The sequence below is a fragment of the Blennius ocellaris genome (genome assembly GCF_963422515.1).
Source record: "Blennius ocellaris genome assembly, chromosome: 15".
Lineage (NCBI taxonomy): Eukaryota > Metazoa > Chordata > Actinopteri > Blenniiformes > Blenniidae > Blennius > Blennius ocellaris.
Window position 1 is genome coordinate 592,548 of NC_137664.1, and position 20,562 is coordinate 613,109.

Sequence of the window (20,562 nt, forward strand, 5' to 3'; positions counted from 1 at the left end):
TCCTCAACTGAAGAAAGAGGCTGGAGGCTCCTGAACACACACACACACACACACACACACACACACACACACACACACACACACACACACACACACACACACACACACACACACACAAAACACACTGCTGTGTGGAGACTGAGCACCAATCACAGCCTGCAGAGCTCTCTCTCTCTCACACTCTCTCTCTCTCTCTCTCTCTCTCTCTCTCTCTCTCTCTCTCTCTCTCTCTCTCTCTCTCCCTCTATCTCTCTCTCTCTGTCATTCTCCCCCCTCTCTCTCTCTCTCTCTCTCTCTCTCTCTCTCCCTCTATCTCTCTCTCCCTCTCTCTCTCCCTCTCTCTCTCCCTCTCTCTCTCTGTCATTCTCTCTGTCTCTCTCTCTCCCTCTCTCTCTCCCTCTCTCTCTCTCTCTCTTTCCCTCTCTCTCTCCCTCTCTCTCTCTCCCTCTCTCTCCCTCCCTCTCTCTCTCCTTCTCTCTCTCTCCCTCTCTCTCTCTCTCTCTCACTCTCTCTCTCTCTCTCTCTCTCTCTCCCTCTATCTCTCTCTCTCACTCTCTCTCTCTCTCTCTCTCTCTCTCCCTCTATCTCTCTCTCCCTCTATCTCTCTCTCCCTCTCTCTCTCCCTCTCTCTCTCTGTCATTCTCTCTGTCTCTCTCTCTCCCTCTCTCTCTCCCTCTCTCTCTCTCTCTTTCCCTCTCTCTCTCCCTCTCTCTCTCTCCCTCTCTCTCCCTCCCTCTCTCTCTCTCCCTCTCTCTCTCTCTCTCTCTCCCTCCCTCTCTCTCTCTCTCCCTCCCTCTCTCTCTCTCTCTCTCTCCCTCTCTCTCTCTCTCCCTCCCTCTCTCTCTCTCCCTCTCTCTGTCCCTCTCTCTCCCCCCTCTCTCTCTCTCTCTCTACTCGTCTTTCCAGACGTTTTTTGTTTTTTTTGCATCTTGTTTATTGAAGTTTTTCAACTGTCAACACAAAACTACAACAACATCCAGTATTCCCCAGACTTCAAATTGTAAAATTCAATAGAAGTATTAGATATTCTGATGTTCATATAGTCGCACCAGATTATATTTTTATCATGATGTGAATAAAAATAAAGGAATAAAATTAGAACAATAGAAAAATAATAAAGTAAATAAAAGGAAAACACGTATTAATTAGTTGTTGTTTTTGTTTTTTTTAAATGGAGACAACAAATATTAAGAGCGTCTTTTGTCTATTTGGTTCCAGGTGTTTTAAAGGGAAACTTTTATTGTTTGTTGCTCCTGTGAGAGAGAGATTTATTTGTAAAAAAAAAAAAAAATGAACTGACATTAACACGTTAACAGTTAAGTATTTATATGTAATTTTACATTTGCATGTTTAAGCCCAAAAACGTAAATAAGGAGTATATTTCCCCCCCTGAAGAGGATTAAAATTAAACTTTGAAGCGAGTCCAGGCTGGTTTTATGAGCTTTGACTCTTCCGCCCCCTGCCGGTGAAACCGTGAAGGTGCAAGCAACGGAGCAACACGTTGCTGTGTTTATTGACTGTTTATTGAAGATCCAGTCAACCTGCAGCTGTGAAACACGATTAAAGTCACAATCAAAGCTTGGAAAGTTTTTTAATTTTGACCTGAAAATTAGAAATAAAACAAAAGAAAGAAAGAAAAATGTTTTAAGTGTGTCGGCATAGTGTGAAATAGAGGGAAATTAATAATGTGACCTTCACTTTAAGACTGTCTTATTTTATGAGAAACTTTTATGAAATAAAAAAGTGAGATTTCATCAAATAATTTTCCATCAGAACTTAAACATTGTTTATCTGTTTTATTTTGTCGACACAGCTGTTTTGCCACCGACACGAGGAGACGGTGGGTGAAAACCTGACGGCAGGTTTACTTTTCACTTTCGGGTCCAAAAAGTTCCAGTTCGGCTGAAAAAAATCAGATTTTCATCATATTAGAAATAAAGCAAAAAAAAAAAAGAAAAATGTTTTAAGCGTGTCGGAATATTGTGAAATAGAGTGAAATAAAAAAAAATCTGATAAAAAAATCTGATTTTCATCATATTTTTCTTCTTCATCCACGATGTGGCCCGTGAAGTCGATGAAAATGTCATATTTCCGATGGTCCTGAAAGCACCGCGGGTGGTGCGTTCAAGCCCCACCTTCAGCCCTCGTTCTAACGTCACTGCTCAGCCACCATGTTGGATCAGGAAGTGGGCAGAGTCGACGAAACGTCATATTTCCGAGGGTCCTGAAGGCACCGCTGGTGATGCGTTCACGGCCCCACCTTCAGCCCTCGTTCTAAGTCACTTGCTTCAGCCACCATGTTGGATCAGGAAGTGGGCAGAGTCGACGAAATGGCACATTTCCGACGGTCCTGAAGGCACCGCGGGGTGATGCGTTCACGGTCCCCCTCCCCTCCTCCGCCTCAGCCCTCGTTCGACGTCACTTGCTCAGCCACCATGTTGGATCAGGAAGTGGGCAGAGTCTCCGCAGGAATCCCGAGCCGAGCTTAACCGTTCGCGGCCGCTTCTCTCCGCTCGGACAGCCGCGTCCTTACCTCGGAGCTCTCTCCCTTCCCTACCCTACCCTACCCCCCACCCCCACCACCAGCCGTGGTTGCATGCCGCTCGCCCCCCCTCCCTCCCTGCTCTGGGTAAGGCTCTTCTCTCCGGACCGGACCGCCGCTCGTCAGCCATGACTTCCCTCGCGCAGAGAACGTCGGGCCTCGTCCAGCGGAGGACCGAGGCCATCCGCAGCGCCGCCGCCGACAAGCTGGACAAGGAGTCCGCGGTGGAGGAGGACGACGAGGCCCGCTGCGGGGAGGAGGAGGACGAGGACCGGGGGGACTCGAAGGAGACCAGGCTGACCCTCATGGAGGAGGTGCTGCTGCTGGGCCTCAAGGACCGAGAGGTGCGGTGCTGCCCCGGCCCCGGGACCCGCGTCCGGCTGGCCGCTTGTCAACAGCCGCTCTGTCCCCCGGTGGCTCCCCGGTGGCTCCCGGTGTGTTCGTGTCAACCGGAGCCGCCGGTGGCTCCCGGTGTGTTTGTGTCCCCGGTGGTTCCCGGTGTGTTTATGTCCCCGGAGCCCCCGGTGGTTGTCGTCCCGGAGCCCCCGGTGGTTCCCGGTGTGTTTATGTCCCCGGAGCCCCCGGTGGTTCCCGGTGTGTTTATGTCCCCGGAGCCCCCGGTGGTTCTCCAGCTGTATTGTTGACCTGACCAGCTGGTTAAGTCGTGTTGGACTAGTTCAGCAGCTCCACCGCTAGTTTGCTAAGTTGACCTGCTAGCTGGTTAGTTGGTTGGTTGATGGTTGATTTTGGGTTAAATAGTAATTTGTTTGTTTTGTTTTGTTTGTTTTTCTTTTTTTTTTTTGACAAGCGGTGAAGCTCCTCCCCTTTTCAACCTGGAAGTCCTGGAACTCTGCTACACGTCAGCTCACTAACTCCTCTTCCTCTCTTCTCCTCCTCTTCCTCTCTTCTCCTCCTCTCCCTCTTCCTCCTCCTCTCTTCTCCTCTCTCCTCCTCTCTCCTCTTCCTCATTCTGCTGCCTCCTCCTCCTCTTCTTCTTCTTTCTGCTCTCTTCTCCATTCCTCCTCCTCTTTCTGCTCTCTTCTCCTCCTCCTCCTCTTTCTGCTCTCTTCTCCTCCTCATTCTGCTGTCTCCTCCTCCTCCTCCTCTTCCTCTTCTTTCTGCTCTCTTCTCCTCCTCCTCCTCCTCTTTCTGCTCTCTTCTCCTCCTCCTCATTCTGCTGTCTCCTCCTCCTCCTCCTCTTCCTCTTCTTTCTGCTCTCTTCTCCTCCTCCTCCTCTTCCTCCTCCTCCTCTTCTTTCTGCTGTCTTCTCCTCCTCCTCTTTCTGCTGTCTTCTCCTCCTCTCCTCTCTCCTCTCCTCCTCTCTTCCTGCTGTCTCCTCCTCCTCCTCTTCCTCCTCTCTTCTCCTCTCCTTTCCTCCTCTTTCTGCTGTCTCCTCCTCTCTTCTCCTCCTCTTTCTGCTGTCTTCTCCTCTCTTCTCCTTCTCCTCTCTCCTCCACCTCCTCCCCCTCTCCTCCTGTTCCTCCTCTCAGGGCTACACCTCCTTCTGGAACGACTGCATCTCCTCCGGCCTGCGAGGCTGCATGCTGGTAGAGCTGGCCCTGAGGGGGAGGCTGAACCTGGAGCCGTGTGGCGTGAGGAGGAAGAGCCTCCTCGCCAGGAAGGTGAGTCCTCCTCCTCCTCCTCCTCCTCCTCCTCCTCCTCCTCCTCCTCCTCCGTGAGACACAAACTCTCAAGTTGTAGAACAACGAGAGGTTGGATGAAGGTTGATCAAGTCATTTGATCGTTTTCTCCTCTGCACCTGTCATTGAGGTTCCATAACGAGCCACAGCGCCCCCCCTGGCCCGGCAGACTCACTACACCGCTGCGCCAGTAGAAACCCCCCCACGTTTTGTTTTGTTTTATTTGTTTGTTTTATTAACGGATCAGTTGTCGTGGAAACGGAGCCTAAATAAACCCAGCAGGTGTGTTTAGAACAGGGGTGCTTCAATGCGTCGATCGCGATCTACCAGTTGATAGCTAAGGTCGTAATAGTAGAACGCACGACATTAGAAAAACAAAAGTAGACGCCGGTGTAATGAAACTAATTTACCTTTCCGAATTTACGAGTACGATCGAACGCAGCGTCAGATGACGGCTGGATTTTTCTGACCTTCAGGTCACCGCACAAACGACGACGCTAAGTGTGGCAAAGCTAACAAGCTAGTCAAGCGAGTTACTGCTAATTTGGGGGGGAGCTGGACCAAGTGAGAAGACGAAGACGTTTCACTTTCACGAGGAATAGGAGGTGGACTGTTTTTTTCACGATGTCCTTTTCGAAGTGCTTTTGTCTCGTCTGCCAGTCGACCGTCGCAATACCAAAGATCAAAGTAACATCAAAGTAAAGTCAGGTAATTACAAACAATGTTCATAGTTAATTATGTCGTGTTGCGCAATATTGGCTCGTACGGTTTTGCAAGGTCCATCATTATACATTGCCCATATAAAGAATCCTCAATATATTTGAAAATAAATATATGTTTTGCATTTTTGTCGTGGGTAGGTCTGGTTTAGACGCTAAACTGCTTTATTACAGAACAAAGTACGTCTCGGCAACAAGCGCCATGTTTTCTATAGATTTAATAATAAATGTTTTTGTGTGTTTACGCAAGTTTTGTTTATTTATTTATTTATTTATTAATTCGTCGTCCTGGTGGCCCAGACGGGTCGACGCAGGAAGTGACGCCGCGACACTTTGAACTCGGCGACCCAACGCCGCCGATTAGTGAAAACCCATAACGAGATTAAGCCGCCGTCGCCGAGCGTTTCAACTTTCACCCAATTAAAATAGTCCGTCAGGAAGTACGGTGTCCCGGAACGCGATATTATAACGCGCACTACGAACGTAGCTTTTCCTAAAGTTCATACATGAGGAAACCTGCGGTTCGTTGTACAAAATACAAACCTGCAGTGACGTTGGTAATCTTTTATTAACACAAGCAATACTAAAATACTAAAGTAATTTATACAGAAACACAGTGGACAATTTTATAAATGTACTTTTTAGCGTCTCTGGAGGTAAAATAGTGCAACAATAACCTTTAAATTTAAACTTTACAGCTTTTCTTTGTTGTGCTGCCGAGGAGATGTGATCAAAATGTCTATTTAAAAAAACAATAACAACAACATAACATAACAATCTGAACATAATTTATAAATCTACGCTGATATTCAATTCTTAGATTGAACCTGGGAGACGCTGACTGGAACTATAATTAAAGAAAAGTTCAACGTTTTTCCATAGAATTCACAAAATGCTTCAAGATTTTGTCATTTTTAAAAAAAATTAACATTCAATCAAACTCTTAAATAAGACTTTTATTTAGGAAACCCTTTGGTTAAATTCATTTTCCGCTTTTAACTGTGTATTTGATTAAATTCTCATGTTTTTTTTTTTATATCTCCCATTTTATGTGTCGTACTTTGTGGCGTTTTTCTGTGAAAAGCGTTTTATGAATTGATGAAAACTTTACTTCCTGTATTTCAGACGTTTAAACCAGACTTGTTGTGCGTTTTAGAGATTCTGCAGGTTAAAACAATCAGGTCTGGACCCCAGGGGGTGTCAGACGTCCCCCTGGGGTCCAGACGTCCCCCTGGCGCCAAGACGTCCCCCTGGGGTCCAGATGTCCCCCTAGCGCCAAGACGTCCCCCTGGGGTCCAGACGTCCCCCTAGCGTCAAGACGTCCCCCTAGGGTCCAGACGTCCCCCTAGCGCCAAGACGTCCCCCTGGGGTCCAGACGTCCCCCTAGCGCCAAGACGTCCCCCTGGGGTCCAGATGTCCCTCTGGGGTCAATTAGACGCACGGTCACATGAATACATAGTAAAATATGCCTCTTCTTTCTTTCTTTCTTTCTTTCTTTCTTTCTTTCTTTCTTTCTTTTGTTTGTTTGTTTGTTTCTGTCTTTTGTCTTTCTTTTGTTTGTTTCTGTCTGTCTGTCTTTCTTTCTGTCTTTCTTTGTCTTTTGTCTTTCTTTTGTTTGTTTCTTTCTGTCTTTTCTTTCTGTCTTTCTTGCTTTTTGTCTTTGTCTTTTGTCTTTTGTTTTCTTTCTTTCTGTCTTTTGTCTCTCTTTTGTTTGTTTTGTTTCTTTCTGTCTTTTGTCTTTCTGTCTTTCTTGCTTTTTGTCTTTCTTTCTGTCTTGTCTTTCTTTTGTTTCTTTCTTTCTGTCTTTTGGTCTTTTGGATTTCTTTTGTTTCTTTCTTTCTGTCTTGTCTTTCTTTCTTTTGTTTGTTTGTTTCTTTTTGCCTTTCTTTCTTTCTTTGTCTTTCTTTCTGTCTTTCTTTCTTTCCTTTCCTTCCTTCCTTCTCTCCAGGTGTTGTGCAGGTCCGACGCTCCCACAGGAGACGTCCTGCTGGACGAGGCCTTGAAGCACATTAAAGAGACGCAGCCTCCGGAGAGCGTCCAGAGCTGGATCGAGCTGCTGAGTGGTGAGAGAGAGAGAGAGAGAGAGATCAAAGCAAACTTTAATATTGAATTCAGAAATAATCCTGACATTTTCACAAAAAAACAAACGATCGCGACTGACGACGACTCCAACCTCGACGTGGAGACGATTTTTACTGAAAACCTTTCTGCTACAAGATTCCGGTTCCCCGGGTTTATCAAACCTTTGATTTAAGGAGACGCGACGATGCAAATCCAGAATAAGAAGACGACATTTCGATATTGAATTAGCTGCAAAGAAACGAGCTCTACTGGATGCTTCGTTCTCCCGAACGGGGCGAAGCTCCTCATGAAGACAAACGTATGACGGGCAAGTCAGACTCGTCTGACTCGTCACCCAGATTCTTCATCACCTGAATAGATCAAAGCTCTATTGTTCCCGCCGACGGGAAAAATGTTGCTGTGAAAAATGTCGCTGCGCATTAAACCAGCAGCGTGGAATATTTGAGGTGGAGGGTGGAGGGTGGAGGGGGAGGAGGGAGGGGGAGGGGGAGGGGGAGGTGCAGCTCCAGCCTCTGGTTATCCAACGTGGTTTGACGATACGTGGCGGTTCGTTATCGTCAGACGAGTGAAAAGAAAGACAGACATTTCCCCCACGAACATGCAGGTGTTAACCCTTTGTAGAACTCGTGGAAATACTGTAATCTAATGATCTGATCACGATCTAGAACCCTGGCGCCTTGTCGGACCGTCGCACATTCTCAGGGTCTCACACGTTCTAGATCAAAGGGTGACGACCTTTAATGCACCAAAGAGCCATTTGGTCCCGTTTCCCACTGAAGACGACACGAGAGGTGAAGCTCGTACTTTTTCACCAGGCTTTTATTTTGACACAGCGACGGGAACGCCATGGCAGGAGCACACGGCACGCGGAAACCTTCCTCACTCGCGGTTGCCAACTTATAACTAATAAACGAAACGAGCCTTTATGCTCTCGGTCTGTCTGGACGTCCGGTCGTGTTTCTTGTTCGTCGTCGTCGGTTGAAGGACGGCGAGTTTCCAAAAATGTGTGCCGGGCCTCGTGGAGCTCAGCTGAACGGCGTCTGCTGTGGGTTCCTTCCACAGGGGAGACCTGGAACCCGCTCAAACTGCACTACCAGCTGCGGAACGTCCGCGAGCGCCTGGCCAAGAACCTGGTGGAGAAGGGCGTCCTCACCACGGAGAAACAGAACTTCCTGCTCTTCGACATGACCACACATCCGCTCACCAACAACACCATCAAGCAGGTACGGCTGGAACCTCCTGCTCGGGATAATAATAAATAATAACAATGTTTAATAACAAACATTTGTTCATTCAGATCTGAAATGTGCAGTGATTAAAAAAAAAAAAAAAAAAAAAAAAAAACAGGTTTTCTCGCAGATGATGGCAGGTCACTGAGTTTGAGTCTAATGCGATTTTTTTAAGTTGGTAAATAATGTTAAACGCAGCCGCCCACGTCTCTGCAAGCCTGTGTGTCATGGTTCCTCAGTCCTCCAGCAGGGGGCGCCGCTCCGTCGTCCAGCTCCGCTTTGTTTTCGCCTTGCCCCGAAACTTTAAAGACGTTTGTCTGACTGGAACCGGAGCAGCCGGCCTTTCTCTGGATCGGGTTCGGCTGCATAGCGTGTAATAACATAGCGTGTAATAGCATAGCGTGTAATAGCATAGCGTGTAATAACAGCGTGTAATAGCATAGTGTGTAATCGCATAGCGTGTAGTAACATATCGTTACTACATGACATGGAGTAACCCGTCATGTAGTAATACGTCATGTAGTAACTTAAGTAGTAACACGTCATGTAGTAACCGTCATGTAGTAACATATGTAGTAACACGTCATGTAGTAACACGTCATGTAAAAACATATGTAGTAACATATGTAGTAACACGTCATGTAGTAACATGTCATGTAGTAACACGTCATGTAGTAACATATGTAGTAACACGTCGTGTAGTAACACGTCGTGTAGTAACACGTCGTGTAGTAACATATGTAGTAACACGTCATGTAGTAACACGTCATGTAAAAACATATGTAGTAACATATGTAGTAACACGTCATGTAGTAACATGTCATGTAGTAACATATGTAGTAACATATGTAGTAACACGTCATGTAGTAACATGTCATGTAGTAACACGTCATGTAGTAACATATGTAGTAACACGTCGTGTAGTAACACGTCGTGTAGTAACATGTCGTGTAGTAACATATGTAGTAACACGTCATGTAGCAACACGTCATGTCGTAACATCGTGTAATAACATATCATGTAATAAGACCCAAAATATAAGAAGTGCTTGATAATGTAAAAAGATGAATGGAGAATCTAAAAGTGATCCTCGTGTTTCCGATGATTCGTTGTTTCGTACTGACGGTTGGACACCTGGAGGACAGGAGACGATTACTGACCTGGACTACAGACATAAGCTATATAAAGACACGACAAATAAACAAACTGTTAGAACTCGTTCTTTCTGTTCTTCACATTGAAGCAAGTCGAGATCAAACCATCGACTCTCTTTATGATGTAATAAAGTTACTGCGACATACCATGAAAGTACTAAAGTCACGTTGCAGCTCCACGTCGGCCTCCAGCTGCGTTTACGTAACGACATTTTCAAGTGAAAACAAAACTTCCGTTGCGTTCTGGGGGTTTATACGACGGCCGTTTCCATGGAAACAGACGTCTTTTTTTTATGTTGCCATGTAAACAAAAACATTTCCTTCACGCACTTAAAACATCACATAAAACAGGGTTTTAAACAGGTTTCGTTGTAAATTGTGTGTCATAAAGTGTGTTGTTGTTGTTGTTTTTATAATTGTTGTTTTACACAGTTTAAAGGCGGAACTGAACTGAGCTGTACTGCTTAAAAAGTAAATTTTTATATATATATATATATATATAGATATATATATATTGGTAGATACGCATCAGAAGGTTCAAATTGTACTTTTGAAATACCACTTTGTTAAAGTAATTAGAGTGTTTTTCATTTGTCGTTTCCACTATATAGTATAGGTAAGAAGGTATTTGAAAACAATACTTGAGTAACGACAAAAGCACGTAATCTATTTGACTTAAGGGTGATGGTGTTTGTGTGGGTGTGGGTGGGTGTGCGTCTAATTGGAGTAATGAGAGTATTTGCTCATGACTGCCATTATGTGCTTTATCTCTATGCTGGTACTGCAATATTGGTATTCTTGTACTGGTGTTGCGTCAAATTGCAACAATCCCATAGAAAATAGCATTTCTTTCCCAGCTTTTCAATTTAAATGTAACATTTTTGACGAAAAACACCTTTATTTTTATAATTAAATACTTCTTCTTGTGGGTTTTAACTGCAGTTTACATCCTTAAAGTTGCATTACTGCCCCCTGCTGGTTGTTTGTTTACACCGTACAAGTACATCAATCAGCTGCACTATAATTCTATTTACCAGCATGAGTGAACTGGGTCGGTTGTATAGAAGTGAAACTGGTAAAACTGGGCCGTCAGATTCTGAATTTTAATTTCTAACTCTGAATTTTTTTTACTATCAAAATCAGACTTGGAATTTTAAAAGCTGTCGAATTTCAAGTACGTGGCTTTTTTTTTGCTTCTGATTTTTTTTTTTCAACATCTGAAAATATTCACTGTGTAAAAATTCAATGTGTCAAAAAATTCAACCGCAAAGAAAATTCAGCTGCAGAAAAAAACATTTTAGCAACTGAATTTTTTTGCAGCTGAATTTTTTTTGCAGCTGAATTTTTTTTGCAACTGAATTTTTTTGCAGCTGAATTTTTTTACAGCTGAATTTTTTTTGCAGCTGAATTTTTTTGCAGCTGAATTTTTTTTGCAGCTGAATTTTTTTTGCAACTGAATTTTTTTGCAGCTGAATTTTTTTACAGCTGAATTTTTTTGCAACAGAATTTTTTTGCAGCTGAATTTTTTTTTGCGACTGAATTTTTTTGCAGCTGAATTTTTTTTGCAGCTGAATTTTTTTGCAGCTGATTTTTTTTGCAACAGAATTTTTTTGCAGCTGAATTTTTTTGCAGCTGCATTTTTTTTGCGACTGAATTTTTTTGCAGCAGAATTTTTTTTGCAACTGAATTTTTTTGCAGCTGAATTTTTTTGCAGCTGAATTTTTTTTGCAACAAAATTTTTTTGCAGCTGAATTTTTTTTGCAACAAAATCTTTTTGCAGCTGAATTTTTTTTGCAGCTGAATTTTTTTACAGCTGAATTTTTTTGCAGCTGAATTTTTTTGCAGCTGAATTTTTTTGCAGCTGAATTTTTTTTGCAGCTGAATTTTTTTTGCAGCTGAATTTTTTTTGCAACTGAATTTTTTTGCAGCTGAATTTTTTTTGCAGCTGAATTTTTTTACAGCTGAATTTTTTTGCAGCTGATTTTTTTTTTTTGCAACAAAATTTTTTTGCAGCTGAATTTTTTTGCAGCTGATTTTTTTTGCAACAGAATTTTTTTGCAGCTGAATTTTTTTGCAGCTGAATTTTTTTGCAACTGACTTTTTAGACACATTGAATTTTTACACACTGAATATTTTTAGATGTTGGAAAAAAAAAATCAGAAGCAAAAAAAAAAAAGATACATACTTGAAATTCGACAGCTTTTAAAATTCAAAGTCTTGATTTCGGTGGTTAAAAAAAATTCAGAGTTAGAAATTCAGACTCTTGACGGCACAGTTTCACTTCCATACGGTTGCTGGCGTGCGAAGCGGCGGATTGACATTTGGCCTTGCCTTGCCTTGTCTTGCAGCGCCTGGTGAAGAAGGTCCAGGACTCGGTGCTGGAGCGGTGGGTCAACGACCCCCAGCGCATGGACAAGCGCGTGCTGGCGCTGATCCTGCTGGCGCACTCGTCCGACGTGCTGGAGAACGCCTTCGCGCCGCTGCAGGACGACCAGTACGACCTGGGCATGAAGAGGGTCCACACCCTGCTGGAGCTGGAGCCCGAGAAGGAGAGCGCCAAGCCCAACGCCAACGAACTCATGTGGGCCGTGGTGGCCGCCTTCACCAAATGAGGAGGGCGGCGGCGGCGGCGGGTGGCGGCGGGCGGCGGACTGGAAAGATCTGACCTGTGGTCTGTTATTTAATTGGTTGGAGGACTTCACTTTAATGAGACAATCTATTTTTGGGGGTTGGGGAGCCTGTTGGTACGTCGATTCTGGATGGCGTCTTGGTGGCGGTCCGTATTAACACAGTGCAATCTGATTGGTGGGGGGGGGGGAGGGGGAGGGGAAGGGGAGGGGGAGGGGTTTCACCACGTTGGAGCTGGTTGGATGGAAAAAAGGAACCGTCTCTAACTGAGAAAAATAAAAACAACAAAAAAAAACAACCTAAACCAAACCGATGGCTGCTCTCACACGCCGAGAGGCAAACCGTGCCGCCGCCGCCGCCGCCGCCGCGCCGGACGTACTCACAAACACCAAACGCTGCTGCCGCCAGAACGGCGGCCATCTTGGCGCCGCCGTGACATCAGGGCGCGGCGGAGGCGGGGTAGTCGTGGTGACGCATGAAGATGCCGAGTTTCCCTCCTTCGTCTGTCCGTTACGTCAAGACCTCTAGAGGAAGGATGGCGGCTGTCGGAGCGCCGGGGGGGGGAGGGAGGGGGGGGGAGGGGAACACCTCAACGCTCCTCTTTCCTTCCTCTCTCTGCGTTTGGGGGAGGGAGGGAGGGTTGACTGGCCCCCGGTAGGCTCCTCCCACCCGTCCAACTAAATGAAGAATCAAAGCTCCCAAAGAAACTCCCATTAGGTCCGTCGACACCGCGGGGGTCCACGCCGTCTCCACGCCACGCAGCGAGTCTTCCATTTCCTCCTCCGTTGTTTTGCCGACGGAGGCTCGGAGCGGCCGCCGCTCCCCCGGGGGGGGGGCGGTTTGCACGGCGGACGGGCCTGCGGGGAGAAGCGTATCTCCAGTTCTTGTTTTTCTTTCCGTTTTGCCCTTTTTTGTCGAGACGCGGTTGTGAGCAACCCGCGGCCGGGGGAAACTTTAGGTCTCTCATCTCGTCTCCGGTCGTCGTAAGCATTCAGAACCATTCCTCCGCCCACCGTTTGGGTCTTTTCCTTCATCTCTGAACGTTTCGAATCGAGACGCGGGGAGAAACGAGTCCTGTCAAATTTTTTTATTTGCCGTATTTCAGTTTTGTAGATGTGCGAAGGGGTCAGTTCGCCCAAATGGACGTCGGCGTGGGGTTCCCCGGGTTTTTAAGTTTACGTGAATGAAGTCCAGACACTCCGTGGATCCGTGGGTGGAGCTGGTCCGGTCTTGAGGGTTGACGGTTCAAACCCCCGTCTTGTCCTGTCCGTATGTCTGAAGCGCCTTTAGTCACTGAACCCAGAGTTTCCCCCGAAGGTATAGAAGCCGTGGCCAAGGGTCTAAGGGTTCAGGGACTAAGGGTCTAAGGGTTCAGTGACTAAGGGTTCAGGGTTTAAGGGTTCAGGGACTAAAGGTTTAAGGGTTCAGGGGACTAAGGGTCCAGGGTTTAAGGGTTCAGGGTTGGGAAGCTCTGCAGAAGGCCCGATAAAGATCCACTTCCTGTTTGCTGGAGCCTCCAGCGCGCCAGAACGAAGACCTTAGATATTTTCTTCAGGTTGCTTTCAAAGACTTTCACAGCTTGACGAGGAGAGTCGAGTGGACAAACGTCCAGGAGGAGATGGAAGACGAGCGTCTCTGCATTCAGACTCGCGTCCCGGACGGACGGACGGAACGAATCCTCCGTTCCGGACGGACGGACGGAACGAATCCTCCGTTCCGTCCGTCACCCGACCGGCGGTCTTTGGGTGACGTGACCCTTGTGAGTTTCCCCTCTGGGTTTCTTTCGTCTTTCGTATTGAACTCTTCCGTCGGAAGACTTCAGACGACGCGCGGTCCATTAGAGGAGAAACCAAAAACGACGTCTTAAGAAATTCACAGTCCTGACCGATGTGGGGGCGGAGTTACATGTCGCATTACTTACAGTTGTCTTGTTTTTTTGTTTTTAACCAGGAAATATCAGTGGAGAGCAGCGGGGACGGGTTTACAGCGGAGGACATGCATGCTAGCTGGTGGCGGGTTGTGTGTGGATGTAGCTACAGAGAGAAGGCTTGTATGTAATTATTAGTCATTTTACCTGTACGATCTAACGGAATTCAATTGAAAGGGATCTTCTCTCCTATCCTCTATAATTCTGTATGCTTTTTGTATTACCACACAAAATAAAGTAAGGATCCTTTAAGTGCCTGAATTTACACCAGTTTCACCGCTGCTGTTTATTTGACCTCACGAGCGACACGGACATTCAGCAACTTGTTCCTTTGAAGTCCGCTTCATCCTTTTACTGTTCCTTTACGTTTAGTGTGGCTTGCTTCACTACCGTAATGTCTGGACTATTGAGCAAACGCGGTGGCTCATTAACATGTCGGAGGGCGGCTTTACGTGATGCGCCTGAACGCATCACTCAAAGCCGTTGCGCAGCGTTTTAACTTTTCAACTGCAGCTCGTTTGTTTTCAGAACTGCTTTTATCTGAACGGTTTCAGTAATAAAAGAGAAAGTTTGTGTTTGGGGGGGGGCGGAGTCACAGACCGTATCTGAGACGTTTGAAGTTTCAAACTTTCATTCTCTAGTTTTATTGCTTTATATATGTTTGTTATAAATTGTTTTTTGTGTATTTAAAAAAATACACTTTCAATGTAACACTTAATTAGAAGTAGTTTTGAGACAAATACTGACTTTTATATAGTTAAGACTTTGAAAATGTGAGATTAGTTCACACAACCTTTAAGTTTTTTACTGTTTATTTTTATTTGATGTTTTATAGTATTGATCCTGATTTTGATATATATATATATATATATATGTGTGTGTATATATGTGTATACATATATGTGTATGTATATATATATATATGGCAAAATAAATGAGAATTTCATGTCAGGTTGAAAACATTTTTATTAAAATTTTCAGATCTTGTGTTTCTGACAAGTAAAGACAATATTTACATGCAAGGCGGTGCAGCAGGCGGAACAATGTATAACAATAACAACATTGTGTATTTGTTGGAACTGACGTCACAAATCTGAAAATGAGTTTCCAGCGGCTTCACGCCGTTGATCACATTCACACACCAAAGCGTATCGGTCCGACCGCCGGGGGCAGTTTGGGGTTCCGTGTCTTGCTCGAGGGTACTTTGGGCACGTGGGGGGGGGGGGGATAAGTGGGGAATGGAACCAGCAACCTCCCCCGGCCGCAGTAGGAAATGCTTCATACCGCATCGTTTTTCAAAGATCTTTCCGACCGACACGTCCGTCAGTCAGTCAGTCCGTCAGTCCGTCTCCACCACAGCAAATACAAAGTAACACGTTTTCATCTAACAGAATACGTCTATACATGTTTTGGGGGTTTTCTTTTGGGGGGGTTCACAGACGGTTGGAGAGTTTCCAGCAGACATGAGCCTCATGACACCTCATGCTTTACAGAAAGTTCCACACAGAGTTGTGTTGGTGTCTCCATGTCCTCGTCAGCTCCGTTGGGACGCTCCTCTCGTCCCCGAACGTCGGTTCCTCTCTGCAGAGCCCTGGGACTCTACACCCCCTCCCCCCCCTACACCCACCGACATCAGAGTCTGTCGGCTTCCATCGGTGTGTCCGTGGCTCACGGAGACGAGACACCGACGAGTCCACGGTCCCCAACGAGTCCCCTCGCTTCCATGTCGACGTTTCCTCCCGGACGGCGCCTCAGCGGGTCTTGGCCGCGGTCCTGTAGTTGTTGAGGAGCACCTCCAGGACCTTGTACCTCCAGTAGAGCTCGTCGCCCAGCTGACGTAGCTCCAGTGCGCAGAGGCGGGCGGCGGCGGCGGGGAGATCTGAGGACCAAACCACAGCGGGACGATCAGAGCGGACGATCGCGGTCGGATAACAGACGTCCCCAACCCTCACTGGGCTCGTCCCTCGAGACTCACCGTGACTCGCCATTCCTCGGGATACCTCCTCGGCAGCTCTTCTCTCTTCTTCTCTGGACGTCTGGAGCTCCGGTTGGTCGCCGTCTGACGAGAAGCGACAGGTTCAGACCGCGGACGGCGGCCCGCCTCATAAATACCAGCGCCTGACGTAGCAGAAAACCCCGCCGGGCTGGGCCAAGTTCCTCCCACGCCGCGCCTTGTTTACACCACGTCGACCTTTAATCCCCGCGGCTCCGTGAACCCAACCACCTCCCCCTCCCCCTCCCCCTCCCCCACCCCCACTGCTCCTCCAACGCTGACGTCAAACACATAAATACATCGTCGGCTCGAGTGAGACGTTTCAAAAACTCCTCGAACTACTGAAAGTGAAAGAAAACCACGCGATCCGCCACGTCTGCGTGTCTGATGACGGCGGTGAAGTGACGTTCTGTTGTTTATCGCGTTGTGTTGGAGGACGGGAGCTCCGGTGTCCCGCTGAGCCGATAGGCCCGATAAGCTACCGCGCTAGCTTTGTTTTCCTGTGACCCACCAATGTTTTGCCGGAAATTCTCTGACCGGTTACTGCCGGTCAACTCCCCGGACGAGTGTCGTAGGAGTGGAGACGCAGCGGAACGAACGCCGGATAACGTGAACCAGAAAGTGACCTTAATTACGAATCAACTTTTTGGCTCCAAACATCAAAGAGTTCGAGTGTCAGTCATGAGATGTTCAAGTGTATCAAAGGGAAACTCATTAAGGTTCATCTCAAATACTCCTTGTTCTCGTGGTGCACCTACTGAGCATGTGCAGAACTGTTTCCTGTGTCCGTGGTGGAAAAATCGCGTTTTTCCCGTTTCCAATTGAGCCTTTTAAAAAAAGTAACCCCCCGCCCCCTACACCCCCCGTTTCCATAGAGACGTGGCCATAGCATTTACAAAAAGTTGCATTTCCCCCCGTTTTCATGGAAATGGACTGTGTTTCCATGGAAACATAGCCGTTGTGTTTACAAAAAGTCACGTTTTTCCAGTTTCCATGGGGACAGAGTTGGAGCCTTTTAAAAAAAGTAACCCCCCCCCCACCCCCCTTTTCCATAGAGACGTGGCCATAGCGTTTACAAAAAGTTGCATTTCCCCCCGTTTTCATGGAAATGGGCTGCGTTTCCATGGAAACATAGCCGTTGTGTTTACAAAAAGTCACGTTTTTCCAGTTTCCATGGGGACAGAGTTGGAGCCTTTTAAAAAAAAGTAACCCCCCCCCACCCCCCTTTTCCATAGAGACGTGGCCATAGCGTTTACAAAAAGTTGCATTTCCCCCCGTTTTCATGGAAATGGGCTGCGTTTCCATGGAAACATAGCCGTTGTGTTTACAAAAAGTCACGTTTTTCCAGTTTCCATGGGGACAGAGTTGGAGCCTTTTAAAAAAAGTAACCCCCCCCACCCCCCTTTTCCATAGAGACGTGGCCATAGCGTTTACAAAAAGTTGCATTTCCCCCCGTTTTCATGGAAATGGGCTGCGTTTCCATGGAAACATAGCCGTTGTGTTTACAAAAAGTCACGTTTTTCCAGTTTCCATGGGGACAGAGTTGGAGCCTTTTAAAAAAAAAGTAACCCCCCCCCCACCCCCCTTTTCCATAGAGACGTGGCCATAGCGTTTACAAAAAGTTGCATTTCCCCCCGTTTTCATGGAAATGGGCTGCGTTTCCATGGAAACATAGCCGTTGTGTTTACAAAAAGTCGCGTTTTTCCCGTTTCCATGGGGACAGAGTTGGAGCCTTTTAAAAAAGTAACCCCCCGTCCCCCTCCCCCTCCCCCACCCCCGTTTCCATAGAGACGTGGCCGTAGCGTTTACAAAAAGTTGCATTTCCCCCCGTTTTCATGGAAATGGACTGCGTTTCCATGGAAACATAGCCGTCGTGTTTACAAAAAGTCGCGTTTTTCCAGTTTCCATGGGGACAGAGTTGGAGCCTTTAAAAAAAAAAAAAAAAAAAGTAAGCCCCCCCTCCCTCACCCCCCGCTTCCATAGAGACGTGGCCCTAGTGTTTACAAAAAGTTGCGTTTTTTTTTCCAAATTCCCTCGAAGGCGTGTGAACGGGGCCGTACGTCCAGTCCTGTAGTTACATTACATGAAAGCATCCAAACTGACACTTTGATGTTTATTATTTGAAATCTAATTCAATCCTGCCAAAGTGTGAAAATGTTATAGAAGAAGAAGAACAATAACTGAACACTGATCCGGATAATGAAAGTACTACTGAACTAATTTACCTAACTAAGTACTACTAAGTTACAGTAACTATGGTGTTTTTGACGTCAGCAGCTCTGTAAACGGTAAACAAGTGTGACGGCGTCACGGCGGAACTTGACCTTTAATGACTCAGAGCATGAGGTGTGTGTGTGTGTGTGTGTGTGTGTGTGTGTGTGTGTGTGTGTGTGTGTGTGTGTGTGTGTGTGTGTGTGTGTGTGTGTGTGTGTGTGTGTGTCCTAATAAGGACAGACGGGTGTGGTTCGACCTGAAACTTGACTGTCCACATATTTTTTGTTTGTTTTGTTTGTTTACATTCATGGAATGAATCTGAGGCCTAAACTACGACGCTGGAGTTCCTCTAATCCAGGTAACTTCAGGATTAACTCTAATCCAGGTAACTTCAGGATTAACTCTAATCCAGGTAACTTCAGGATTAACTCTAGTTTCCTCTAATCCAGGTAACTTCAGGATTAATTCTGGTTTCCTCTAATCCAGGTAACTTCAGGATAAACTCTAATCCAGGTAACTTCAGGATTAATTCTGGTTTCCTCTAATCCAGGTAACTTCAGAATTAACTAGTTTCCTCTAATCCAGGTAACTTCAGAATTAACTAGTTTCCTCTAATCCAGGTAACTTCAGGTTTAACTCTGGTTTCCTCTAATCCATTTAACTTCAGGATTAACTCTAATCCAGGTAACTTCAGGATTAACTCTAATTTTGTCTTATCCAGGTAACTTCAGGATTAACTAGTTTCCTCTAATCCAGGTAACTTCAGGATTAACTCTCGTTTCCTCTAATCCAGGTAACTTCAGGATTAACTAGTTTCCTCTAATCCAGATAACTTCAGGATCAACTAGTTTCCTCTAATCCAGATAACTTCAGGATTAACTCTGGTTTCCTCTAATCCAGGTAACTTCAGGATAAACTCTATTCCAGGTAACTTCAGGATTAACTCTAGTTTCCTCTAATCCAGGTAACTTCAGGTTTAACTCTAATCCAGGTAACTTCAGAATTAACTCTCGTTTCCTCTAATCCAGGTAACTTCAGAATTAACTAGTTTCCTCTAATCCAGGTAACTTCAGGTTTAACTCTGGTTTCCTCTAATCCATTTAACTTCAGGATTAAGTCTAATCCAGGTAACTTCAGGATTAACTCTAATCCAGCTAACTTCAGGATTAACTCTGGTTTCCTCTAATCCAGGTAACTTCAGGTTTAACTCTAATCTAGGTAACTTCAGGATTAACTCTGGTTTCCTCTAATCCAGGTAACTTCAGGATTAACTCTAGTTTCCTCTAATCCAGGTAACTTCAGGATTAACTAGTTTCCTCTAATCCAGGTAACTTCAGGATTAACTCTAGTTTCCTCTAATCCAGGTAACTTCAGGATTAACTCTGGTTTCCTCTAATCCAGGTAACTTCAGGATTAACTCTAATTTTGTCTAATCCAGGTAACTTCAGGATTAACTAGTTTCCTCTAATCTAGGTAACTTCAGGATTAACTCTCATTTCCTCTAATCCAGGTAACTTCAGGATTAACTAGTTTCCTCTAATCCAGATAACTTCAGGATCAACTAGTTTCCTCTAATCCAGATAACTTCAGGATTAACTCTGGTTTCCTCTAATCCAGGTAACTTCAGGATAAACTCTATTCCAGGTAACTTCAGGATTAACTCTGGTTTCCTCTAATCCAGGTAACTTCAGGTTTAACTCTGGTTTCCTCTAATCCATTTAACTTCAGGATTAACTAGTTTCCTCTAATCCAGGTAACTTCAGGTTTAACTCTAATCCAGGTAACTTCAGGATTAACTCTGGTTTCCTCTAATCCATTTAACTTCAGGATTAACTAGTTTCCTCTAATCCAGGTAACTTCAGGATTAACTCTGGTTTCCTCTAATCCAGGTAACTTCAGGATTAACTCTAATCCATTTAACTTCAGGATAAACTCTAGTTTCCTCTAATCCAGGTAACTTCAGGTTTAACTCTAGTTTCCTCTAATCCAGGTAACTTCAGGTTTAACTCTAATCCAGGTAACTTCAGGATTAACTCTGGTTTCCTCTAATCCATTTAACTTCAGGATTAACTAGTTTCCTCTAATCCAGGTAACTTCAGGATTAACTCTGGTTTCCTCTAATCCAGGTAACTTCAGGATAAACTCTAATCCAGGTAACTTCAGGATAAACTCTAGTTTCCTCTAATCCAGGTAACTTCAGGTTTAACTCTAGTTTCCTCTAATCCAGGTAACTTCAGGTTTAACTCTAGTTTCCTCTAATCCAGGTAACTTCAGGTTTAACTCTAGTTTCCTCTAATCCAGGTAACTTCAGGTTTAACTCTAGTTTCCTCTAATCCAGGTAACTTCAGGTTTAACTCTAGTTTCCTCTAATCCAGGTAACTTCAGGTTTAACTCTAGTTTCCTCTAATCCAGGTAACTTCAGGATAAACTCTAA

At 45.4% G+C, this 20,562-nt stretch overlaps 1 protein-coding gene and 1 long non-coding RNA gene across 2 annotated transcripts; one reads left to right on the forward strand and one right to left on the reverse strand.

The window, feature by feature from the left end:
* Positions 1-2,443: 2,443 nt before the first annotated feature.
* Positions 2,444-12,158, forward strand: LOC308140107 (Golgi phosphoprotein 3-like). Its single transcript, XM_080509778.1, has 5 exons — positions 2,444-2,886; positions 4,033-4,164; positions 6,850-6,964; positions 8,046-8,206; positions 11,715-12,158. Exons 1-5 carry the CDS (start codon positions 2,671-2,673, stop codon positions 11,976-11,978), a joined length of 888 nt encoding a protein of 295 aa, XP_080365904.1. The 5' UTR covers positions 2,444-2,670; the 3' UTR covers positions 11,979-12,158.
* Positions 12,159-14,862: 2,704 nt separating this feature from the next.
* LOC308140675 lies at positions 14,863-16,044 on the reverse strand. The gene is made up of 2 exons (XR_013936959.1): positions 15,897-16,044; positions 14,863-15,800 (listed from the first exon to the last, which is right to left on the reverse strand). It is a non-coding gene; the product is annotated as an uncharacterized lncRNA (long non-coding RNA).
* Positions 16,045-20,562: the final 4,518 nt, after the last annotated feature.